Here is an 11,529-nt window from a genome sequence, read left to right as displayed (position 1 = left end):
AAAAGTACCATAAGCGAGCTCGTCAAGAAAAGTTTGAAGTAGTCAAGTCACTCATGGCTTGCAAGATTAAAGAAAGGGAGCTGATTGTATCTCATGTGCAAAGAATGCAACGCTCCATAGAGCGTTTGGTCAAGCTCAACATTCACTTTGATGAGGAATTTTCCATTGATATGGTATTGAACTCGTTACTCGATTGTTATGGTCAATTCATCCTGACATGCCATTTGAACAATACTGAGCAGACATTGGCCCAATTGCACAACTTGTTGCAGACAAATGAAGCAGGAATGAAGGGTAAAAGTATATCCTCCACTCCTGCGAGTGCTCCTGTCTTAGCTATTAGATAGGGAAAGGTGAAAAAGAGGAAAGGTCCTCCTAAGCAAAACTGGAAGGGAAAGGTCCAAGTTGGGTTATCTAGCAGTGGCCCAAAGGCTAAGCCCAATGCTACCATTCCCCATGTTTTTGATCCAAAGGATGTTGTTTGCTTTTATTGCAATGATAAAGGGCACTGGAAGAGAAGTTGCCCAAAATATCTACAGGATATCAAAGATGGCAAAGTGAAGCCATCTTCAGCAGGTATTTACACAATTTCTTCTAATAACTCATTATCTTCTCGTTCATGGGTCCTTGATATAAGATGTGGTTTTCATATCTGTTCTGATTTGCAAGGGCTAAAAGAAAGTAAGGAGATAGAGTGAGCCTTCCCGCACTTGCCACAAGTATGACCTTGCTGGCCTCTCGACCTAGACTCAGCGGTCTTAGACCGCATTGGCGCCGGCTGCGACTGTGCTGTGACCTACCTCTGCTCCCGTAACTGTAACTCGATCTCAAGCTCACGCTGCCTAGCGGCCTCCTATAACTCCAACAATATATCATAACGTTGGGTAGCAACAAACTGATGGATGCCAGTCTTGAGCATGCTCAAATAACGTTTCATCTGAGCCTGCTTAGAAGCAAACTCCGGGAGAAACATCGCCCTCTCAGTGAACATATGGGTGATCTCCGTCACAGTCTCTACACCCTGCCTTAAATCCAGAAACTCCTGTGCCAGTCGCTTACACTCAACCGGTGGAATGTAGCGAGTGCGGAACATATCCCTGAATTGATCCCAAGTAACTGCAACTCTCTGATCATCAGTGTAGGACCCTATCATCAACCTCCACCAGTCCTTTGCCCTGGACCTCAGCAAGTTCAGGTCACATCTGACCTTCTGGTCAGTAGGACATGGGCATGTAAAGAAACATCCCTCCATGTCGGACATCTACCTTATGCCTACAATCAGGTCCTATACCCCATCAATAGTCGGGGGCTTCGTGTTATCAAAGTCCCGGTACTGAAAATCCCGACCAGCTCCTCCCCTTGTCGTTGTTACAGCTGCTGCGATAGCCGTCTTAGCAATGGCTGCATAGCACTCATCAAAATACTCAACCATGACAGTCTTAATAGACTCAAACATCTCCATAAACTATGCTCGGAACAAAGTAGCAACCTCATCATCCAGGGTCTCTCGAATCCTGACATCCAGATCATCCAAACTCATCTGAATAATGACCTTGGGCACTACTGGTCCCTCTTGACCACCATCTCCTGATCCTGATCTGGATCCAATAACCACCATGCTAAAAATATACCAAGAAGATATCAGACATTCCATATAAGAATCCGAGAACCAATTCCCAACAAATCCCTAGGGGTTGTGACTTCATTGCGACGCGTATGGGTCATGTGCTTTCAGTAGTACATGCCCATACTACCTTCCACACCTACCCATATTTGTCTCAAGTATCATCACAATACCCTAACAATATACATAAGCATGGCGAGCGCTCAATCCCCACTCCTAAAGGAATGCTAAATATCTCATAACTGTCCTACTGACCCCGCATAACCCACCCATGAAACTTCAACCAACCCTGCAGCACTCGTGCATGCTAGTTATACATAACGCTGGACCATATAGACTTTCAAATACTTGATCCTACCCTAAACCCTTAATCAAACAAGAACAAGAAATAAGGCCAAACCGAACATTCCAGGCTATAAGATCTTAATTATGTACAGTCGTGATACATACACTAAGCAACTACAATAATGATGTCAATTTCATATAAGGAAAAACCTTAGGTTATCAGGCATCATAAAATCAGGCAATTCTATCATGCAATTCTTGAAGATCCCTAGCCTAGTACTAGCATGTTGTTCTAACATATCACAAAATCAAATAATCCGTAAGGTATTTACTTACTGGCTCCGACTGATCGCACACTTGCATCCTCCATCAGTATTTTGAAAACCATTTGAAATTTTTTTTTAAAATTTTGTCCTTAGTTTGAGATTGGAGACACGCGAGTGTTCCCTCCAATTCACTAAAACCAAGGCTCTGATACCAAATTGTAACACCCATAAAAATCATGCCAAATTAAAAAATTTATATCATTCAAAAACCAATAATTATTACAAATTTGTTTTCAAAATGATTTCATGTCAGAGTATCCCAGAATCAAATCATAAAAACATAAGGAGGTGCACGATCACACCTTCGCCTTCTTGCGGTCACCAGAAGTACCTGAAACATAATCAAAAACTGTAAGCCCGAAGCTTAGTGAGTTCCCCCAAAATACCAACGCTATACAAACCATATCAATATCAGATAAACAAACAACATGCATAATGAGCCATCAGCCTGACTGGACCGCCTCGCAGGGCCATCAGTCTATCTGGACCCCTCTCCGAGCCATCGGTACGTCTGGACCGCCTCTCAGGGCCTTTAGCCTATCCGGGCCGATCGCAGGGCCTTCGACCTGACTAGTACGCCTTAACCGGGTCTGTAGTCTATCCGGTCAATCCTGGGTATGTTGGCCTAGGCACGACTGCCTCAACCTAGCCCCAAATCAAACAATCATGTGCACAAAAATATCATACACTAACATATATAACAATCAAACTGATCTAACAGATCATTAATCATAACGTCATCATATATACTAGGATACCGGCCTAACATGTCACTAACATAACATAATCCTATAACAAATGACCTTATAGATTAATTGCTTATTGCTTAAGCTATGTGGTGTTTTGGACCATAAAGTTGAGATCTATGCACTTTGGAGGGTTCTAAGGGATAAAGTTGGAAACTTTATCCATCTAGACCCTAAAATGGACTATATATGAGTTGGAGAATCCTTGGAATCAAAGAAAAACAACTTAATTCGTTAAGCTATTGAAAACCTAGTAACCACAATGTGGCAAAGGTCACCACGACGTGGCGGCTAGGCTGGTCACGACTATTTTGTTGTATCGACACCACGACGTGGTGGTCAGTCTGTTGACTTTGACCAAGTTTGACTTAGGGGAATTTTGGATATTTTGAGTTGTATTTAAGAATTGGTCACTATTTGTTGGATAAGTGATCGATAGAGCTGATATTCAGAGCTGTGACATGTTCAACGATCATTTCAGACTGAGAGGTGAGTTTTCTTAACTGCACCTGTGGGTCGAAGGCACCAATATCGACCCACAAGATTATGTATCATGGTATAGAGGATGTGGATATGTTATGGTGGTATGTTAGATTGGTATCCTGGTAAATATGATGTAGTATGCGATAATATGCAGTAGTAATATGTAGATCTGCATGTTTGTCTGATGACTGATTATATGTTTATCTGTTTGCTGGATATATGATATATGTTATGTATATGTTGACATGGTATGGTTGGGTTGAGGTAGTACTACTTTGTGTTGTAGCCAACAAACCCAGGAGCGAGCCAGACATAAGCTGTGGGCCCTGAGGGCAAGCCAGACTTATGCCGTGGGCTTGGGAGCAAGCCATATATGAGCTGTGGGCCTGAGATGCAAGCTATACTCATATTGTACCAATCTTTTAGTTGTGGACCCAATATATGTTGTTATATGTTGTGTGTGTTAGTACTTTGGGGGAACTCACTAAGCTTTAACTTACAGTTTCAATTTATGGTTTTAGGTACTTCAGATAACCGTAACAAAGTGAAAGCGTGATCGTGCATATCATCCTGTTTTTATTAGATTGCGTATTGAAAATATTCTGATTTTAATAATACTTTGAAACAATGGTTTTGTAAACATTTAAGAGAGAAAATGAGTTGTTTTTGAAAATTTTAAATTTTTATGTTTTTTGGGATGTTACAATAATTTACTCAGAACTACAAGTTTAGTGTTTTTTATTTAATTTTAAATAATCATTCATAACTTTGGTTTTTATTTGGTAATCGTCATCAACTCAAATAAAGAGATATTTGTATCCTTTTATAATAACTCTCCTTTTTATTTTTTTATTTATATTGATATTAAGGCTCACTAGTGGGTTATATAAAATAATAATATAGCCCCATTTTTTGTTTGAAGTACAGTACTAGCACGATCATAAACGAAACAAATAAATAATATAGTAAATACAAATATGGTCCCTATAATTAACTTAGAACTACATTTTTTTTTTCTCTAAATTTTAAATAATCATTCATAACTTTGGTTTTTATATGGTAATTGTCATCAACTCAAATAAAGATATTTTTGTATCCTTTTCTAGTATCTTTCCTTTTTATTTTTTATTTATGTTGATATTAAGGCTTACCACCCACTTTTTACCCATCTACATATTAATAAGATAGAAATCAGAAACCAGAAAACTAAATTCAAATGTCAGAAGGTTTCGTGAAAAAACCAAGATCGATTTATTATCAATCGATTTATTTGTTATCGTTAAAATATGGAATTGATTAATAAGATTCTTCGATCAATGGTTAAGAGAGACCCAATGCGAAGATTGTTCCAGATGAATCACACGTCTCTTAGTCTTCTTTGTTGATTTTGTTTTAACTCCAATTTAATTCATTTTTCCGCACTATAAACAATATATCAGAGTTTTTTCCTAACTAATATAAAATACAACCCTACAAATTTGGAGGCCCCAAACTATCGTCCATTGCCACAACCTTAGGTCCATCCCCTTCCATTCCATTGTTTACATCGAAGGGAAAAAAATATGTGGCTATACTTGTAAACTAACTTATTATATAGCAGGTGAAGTGAATTTTTTTTTTAATTAGTGATTAATATGTAATGAGCTGTTTGGTCCGATCTAATTTTTTTGAATATCTTTTTGTGCTTCCAACATATCCAAATCCTAGATTTGTCACTATAACAACAACAACAACATGCTACTTTCTGAAATATAAATACGTATTTACATGTAATACGGTTAAAACGTATCATATTTCATGTCGTGTAAACGTGTCCGACACAAATACACAATTTTGGGTGTTTGGCTTAGCTTTTTAAATGACTTTTGACTTTATCTTTTAGAAAAAGTCTTAAAAGATGTTTGGCAAAGGAAAAAGGACTTTTGTAAATGATTTTTCCCATAGAGTAATTTGAGTCTTTTTGAAAAGTCACGATTACCTGACTTTTCCCAACTTTTCACCAGCTAAAAATATTAAATTACCAATATACCCCTCATCTACCCTAAACAAGTTTTTTTTTTGTCATTTTACATGTAAAAGTTAAACCAAACACTTTAATTTTTGATTTTTTCCGTTCAAAAGCCAATCCAAACACATTTCAAAAAAATAACTTTTGTAAAAAGTTCTTTTACAAAAAGTCCTTTTACAAAAAAAACTTTTGCCTCTCAAAAGCTAAGTCAAACACTCTCTTATTACTAATATCATCTCTTTTGTAAAAAATGTAAAGTGAAACTAAACTATTAATTCATTTACACATGAAAAAAATGGTCGATTTTTGATCTTCTTTCTTGCTTTTGTTGCACATTCATATATCCAAACCTCATACACAACATTTTGTCCCATACTTTTCAATCCATCTTTGAATTTCTTTATGTGTAAGCACAAGAATCTCGTTTATCGCATTCATTAAACATTCTTGATGTTGTATTCACACGAATTGACCTATATGGAAAAAAAATTAATTAGAGATTTTTTAGCTGCATTGTTGCCACTAAATCTACAAAGTTACCAATTATATTTATTTATATATATATATACAAAAATGGTGTGAAAAAATTAAAAGGTTTCTAAGCATCCATCATAAAGGCTTTTATGCTCCAGGCCTGGAGTTATCTTGGTGGACGGATTTTCCGTTTCCTTCTGCCCCGGATACTAAGATCCAAAGCAAACCCTGATCAATTTCCCATTTGGATACTTTGATTTTGCCATATCATACGAAACGAAACATACACTAGGTTATAATCAACTCTTCTGTAGGTATGAAAATAAAATCCTATTTTCCAATATAAGCAACGATTATATGCTGATATAATTGTGTTCTTCTCTATTTTGAGCGTAATTATTAACATAGATGCTCCTGAATTTTGTTCCAATCTAGGGATTTCTCGGATGTAAACCTTATCTGGTTATTTCCTGATGCACATTTTTTTTTTCTAGCAAACCTAGGGATTCAGACCTGTTCAAGTCTATATTATTTTAATTGCAAATCCGTTATATAGTTTTGTAACCCTAATTTGATCGATTGATGCTTGCCGGCTGCCTTTTGGGCTTATATGTTAGGTCAAGTTAGTTATGTGGGATCTGGTGTTGATCTCAATTTAATATGTTTTTGAACTGATTAGTTGTTTGTGAATATCAAATCTACTTGTTTTTTGCTCATTCTGTCGTTAGGGTTTAAAAGCTATCTTCAGGGTAGATGCAGAAACTTTTGAGATTATGAACATGCAAGTGCGCTAGAGTTTTAGTTGTTCATAATTCACATATTTGTCTCAGTTATATTGATCCTATATTATTGCGTTTTGAAGACTGCTTTCAGGTTTCAAATAGCTTCATAAGTTGGCTGATAGAACATACTTACCTGTTGGCGAGAATTATAAATGCTTAATGCCTTAATCAGTTAATTGCATAACACCACATGTTGTTTTTCTTATTATTGATAATGCTGCTGCAGATAACATGTTTTAAATATCAAACAAGCTCAAATAAGAGTCCAAGAGCAAGCAAATTCATGATGGGGACAGAACTCATCAGGCATCATGTTAAAGAAGAGAACATGGAAATTTCATCTATTCCACCAGGTTTTGAGTCACTTACAGCTTTTTCCCTAAAAAGAGTGGACAATAGTTCACAGACAACAAAGGATGAACCAGGGGTTACCTACATTGATGATGAAGATGTAAGAAGGTCTATTAAGCGTAGACCATGGATAAACCATGGCAGAATTGATACCACTTCTGAAGATGAGTCTGATTCTAAGCAGGTCATTTACATTGTATTTCCTTTTTTTGGTTATATTTTATTTTATTAATTATTAATTCATATTCTAACTGAATGAAATAATATATAATTATACAGAATCAAACTTTGGGTGCTCAGCTTCCTAAAGGGGTTGTCCGTGGATGTGAGGACTGTAGTAACTGCCAAAAGGTTATTATTATTAATCTACTTGCACCTTAAATTGTTATCTCAGGGCTAAATGCACTTTCATTTATTTGTGTATTATAGCATCCTACATTCATTTCTTTCCATTACAGTATCGTACTTTCAGAAAATTTCTTCTCAAGGCATTGTACTCTGATAATCTACTTAATTATGACATTGTGTTCAAATTTTTCTTATTAGAACCTTATACTTTGAAAACATTCATCAAGGCATTGTACTTTGAAAAATCTACCTAAGCATAACATTGTGCTTTCATTTTTTTTTTACATATTAGGACATTATACTTTGAAGAATCTACACTGTTATAGCACTGCAAATTGCTTATAATTAGAAAAATGAAAGTAGAATGCTATAATAAACAAATCAATGGAAGTACGTTGCTATTTAAGCTAAAACACTTGTATATCCAGGTCATTGCAAGATGGCATCCTGGTGAAGCTCGCATGCCTGATCTTCTTGATGCTCCTGTTTTTCACCCGAGTGAAGAGGTCTTTTTCTTTCTTTCTCTCTTTTTCTTTCTCTCTCTCAAAAAATTGATGTCATAAATTTCCAGGAATTTGAAGATACACTAAAGTACATTGCTAGCATACGTGAAAAAGCTGAACCATATGGTATATGTCGTATAGTGCCACCTCCATCATGGAAACCTCCATGCCCTCTCAAGGAAAAAACCGTGTGGGAATCTTCAAGATTTTCTACACGTATCCAGAGAATCGATAAACTCCAAAATCGCGATTCATTTAAAAAAATATTCACACCAAATTACCACAAAAAAAGAAAACAAAGAAAATGCTCGAAACCATTGTCAGATAATAACTCATCCCCTGTTGAACCCGAAGATGGTTTTGGTTTTGGTTTTGAACCGGGTCCACAATTCACTCTTAAGGAATTTGAAAAGTACGCAGACGATTTCAAAAACCAGTATTTCATGAAAAATAACAATTCTGAACCTTCGGTTGAAACAATCGAGGGTGAATATTGGCGTATGGTAGAAAAGCCTTCTGAACAAGTTGAGGTGCTTTATGGTGCTGATTTGGAAACTGGCACGTTTGGTAGCGGGTTTCCCAAAGAATCTAATCAAATTCAAATTCCAGGTGGGCCCCACGAGAAGTTTGTTAGATCTGGTTGGAACTTGAACAACCTTCCGAGGTTACCGGGGTCCGTTCTCTCATACGAAAGCAGTGATATATCCGGTGTTTTGGTCCCTTGGTTGTATATCGGAATGTGCTTTTCATCATTTTGTTGGCATGTTGAAGATCATCATTTATATTCAATGAATTACATGCATTTTGGGGCTTCAAAATTATGGTATGGAGTGCCTGGAAAAGACGCGATTAAACTTGAAGCAGCTATGAGAAAGAATTTACCCGATCTTTTTGCTGAACAACCAGACTTGCTTCATAAACTGGTGACACAGCTTTCCCCATCCATACTAAAATCAGAAGGGGTCCCGGTTTTTCGATGTGTTCAAAATCCCGGAGAGTTTATTTTGACTTTTCCTCGGGCGTATCATTCGGGTTTTAATTGTGGGTTTAATTGTGCGGAAGCGGTCAATGTGGCCCCCGTTGACTGGTTACCGCATGGTCAAAACGCGATTGAACTGTATCGTGAACATGCCCGCAAGACTTCAATTTCTCATGATAAATTGTTGCTTGGAGCTGCAAGAGATGCTGTGAAAGCTCATTGGGAGCTTAATCTGCTCAGAAGAAACACACCGAGCAATTTAAAATGGAAAGATGTGTGTGGAAAAGATGGGGTTTTATCGAAAGCACTTAAGGCACGTGTGGAGATGGAGAGGGTAAGGAGGGAATTTCACTGCAAGGGTTCACAGGCGTTGAAAATGGAGGAGACTTTTGATGATAAAAGTGAGAGGGAATGCAGTGTGTGCTTTTTTGACCTACATCTCTCAGCTGCAGGATGTCACCGTTGTTCGCCTGTGAAATATTCTTGCTTAAACCATGCGAAACAGTTCTGTTCGTGTTCTTCAGCTTCAAAATTCTTCCTTTTTCGTTATGATATCAATGATTTAAGTATATTGGTTGAAGCTTTGGAAGGGAAATTGAGTTCTATATATCGATGGGCAAAATTTGATCTCGGACTTTCTCTATCTTCCTATGTAGTAGCTAAAGATGATGATGATGACTCCTCACGAATCCCCCCAGGGCATAATGGTAATTCTACACACACTCCTGAGAAACCTTCAAAGCCTTCATGTATGGTGAACGATACCGTCATACTTGTTAGTGACGATGAGGATGAGGGTGAGTCCCCACCACTTGCTGACATGGAATCAACACGTGGGTCCCATCCGGAAACTGTTAACATTCCAAATCCTGTGAAATCTGAAGATGTGTCAAATATAAAAGAGACTGGAGTTTGTGGTCAAAATAGTTTGGATAAATACTATCGCCAAAAAGGTCCTCGCATGGCGAAAGTTGTTAGAAGAATAAACTGTAATCCCGACCCCTTGGATTTTGGTGTAGTGCAATCTGGACATTCATGGTGCGACACTCGTGCTATTTACCCTAAAGGTATAATAAATATATTTAACATGAACTCAGAATTTAAAAAAAAAAACAAAAAACTTACATAAATATTACCTGTTTTTCATACAGGTTTCAGGAGTCGGGTTAAGTACATAAGCATTTTAGATCCAACAGATATGTGTTACTACATTTCAGAGATCCAGGATGGAGGACATGATAGACCACTATTTATGGTATTTTTAAAATCATCTATCATTCTGATTACACGCTTCATTTTACTATCTATAAGATTTTATATAAAGTTTTTTTTTTTTTTTTTTTTTTTTTTGGAGGTTTCGTTGGAGGATTGTGAGAATGAAGTGTTTATTCATTTATCAGCTGCAAGATGCTGGGAAATGGTTCGAGAGAGAGTAAATAATGAAATCTCAAAGCAACATAAGCTTGGAAGGTCAAAGCTTCCTCCTTTACAGCCTCCTGGAAGCCTGGATGGCATGGAAATGTTTGGGTTTTTATCTCCCTCTATCTTACAGGTAACAAACAAACAAGAGATCCTAATTTTAATAGTAAATAGTATATACGTGTGTGTGTGTGTGTGTGTGTGTGTGTGTGTGTGTGTGTGTGTGTGTGTATATATATATATATATATATATATATATATATATATATATATATATATATATATATATATATATATATATATATATATATATATATATATATATATATATATATATATAGAAAATACGCATGTTTAAAAAGTTGTTACAAATTGGCAGCGTATTCAGTCGATGGATAGGAATCGGGTGAGTAGAGAGTACTGGGAATCACGGCCTTTTCACTCTGATGATAATGGTGATTTAAATACAAATACAAATACAAATACAGGAGGAGATGATGCTTCTTTAATGGTTAGTTTGTTTGAGAAGGGGAGTTTAGAGGAGTTAAATATGTTAGTTAGTGTTTTGGTTAAAGCTAATTCAACTGCTGACTGGACCCAGCTCCAAACACTTGTTAGTGAAGAGATACAAAAGCGCAAAAGCTGACTGACTTGATTACATATAAAACATTTTAGTCTTACTCTTACATTGGGATTGATTTTTTCTAACTTTTGTAAATGATTTCATCATATAGGCCTTCAATTGACATGTGTTTACAAAAATGATATGGATTTGAGGTTTGCTATGAGCCTATGAGAATAGAAGTGTAGGAGCTTTTCTTCAACTTGTAGTTAGCATCATATATGGCAAACCAACTGTTACAACTTACATTTAATGTTTCATAACATCAAAAACTAACAAACGCTGAATGTTATGCGCAATTGGTCTATGGAGTTTTTTTTGGGCAAAATATCCCAGTTTGCGGACCACATCTATAGACCTCTGCAGTAGAAGAGGTGGACCTAACATCTGCAGTTGAAAAAAACAGTCTAAAGAAAAAGACACGTTTTTTATTTTTATTTTTATTTTTTTAACATCTTCAGGCTATTAAAAGAAGGGTTTAGGTCATTTTTGGTTATTTAATTTTTGGTTTTGTACTAATTTGGTCACTTAACTCTTTTTAAGTTTTAAAATGTCATCAAACTTTTGGTTTTGTGCTCA

At 36.4% G+C, this 11,529-nt stretch overlaps 1 protein-coding gene across 2 annotated transcripts; it reads left to right on the top strand.

Annotated features, from left to right (window-relative positions):
* The first annotated feature begins 6,077 nt into the window (after positions 1 to 6,077).
* LOC145009239 (putative lysine-specific demethylase JMJ16) lies at positions 6,078 to 11,196 on the top strand. 2 transcript variants are annotated; one of them, XM_078967932.1, is made up of 8 exons: positions 6,078 to 6,238; positions 6,955 to 7,263; positions 7,359 to 7,430; positions 7,856 to 7,933; positions 7,999 to 9,976; positions 10,061 to 10,164; positions 10,264 to 10,461; positions 10,708 to 11,196. In XM_078967932.1, exons 2-8 carry the CDS (start codon positions 7,012 to 7,014, stop codon positions 10,972 to 10,974), a joined length of 2,949 nt encoding a protein of 982 aa, XP_078824058.1. In that variant the 5' UTR covers positions 6,078 to 6,238; positions 6,955 to 7,011; the 3' UTR covers positions 10,975 to 11,196. The 2 variants fall into 2 exon arrangements, with proteins under 2 accessions (XP_078824058.1, XP_078824057.1); XM_078967931.1 differs by having other exon boundaries at positions 6,078 to 6,260.
* Positions 11,197 to 11,529: the final 333 nt, after the last annotated feature.

This window comes from Lactuca saligna, chromosome 8 (assembly GCF_052625555.1).
Source record: "Lactuca saligna cultivar CGN05327 chromosome 8, ASM5262555v1, whole genome shotgun sequence".
Lineage (NCBI taxonomy): Eukaryota > Viridiplantae > Streptophyta > Magnoliopsida > Asterales > Asteraceae > Lactuca > Lactuca saligna.
Note: the sequence above shows the minus strand (reverse complement) of the source record. Positions and strands in the feature narration are given on the sequence as shown.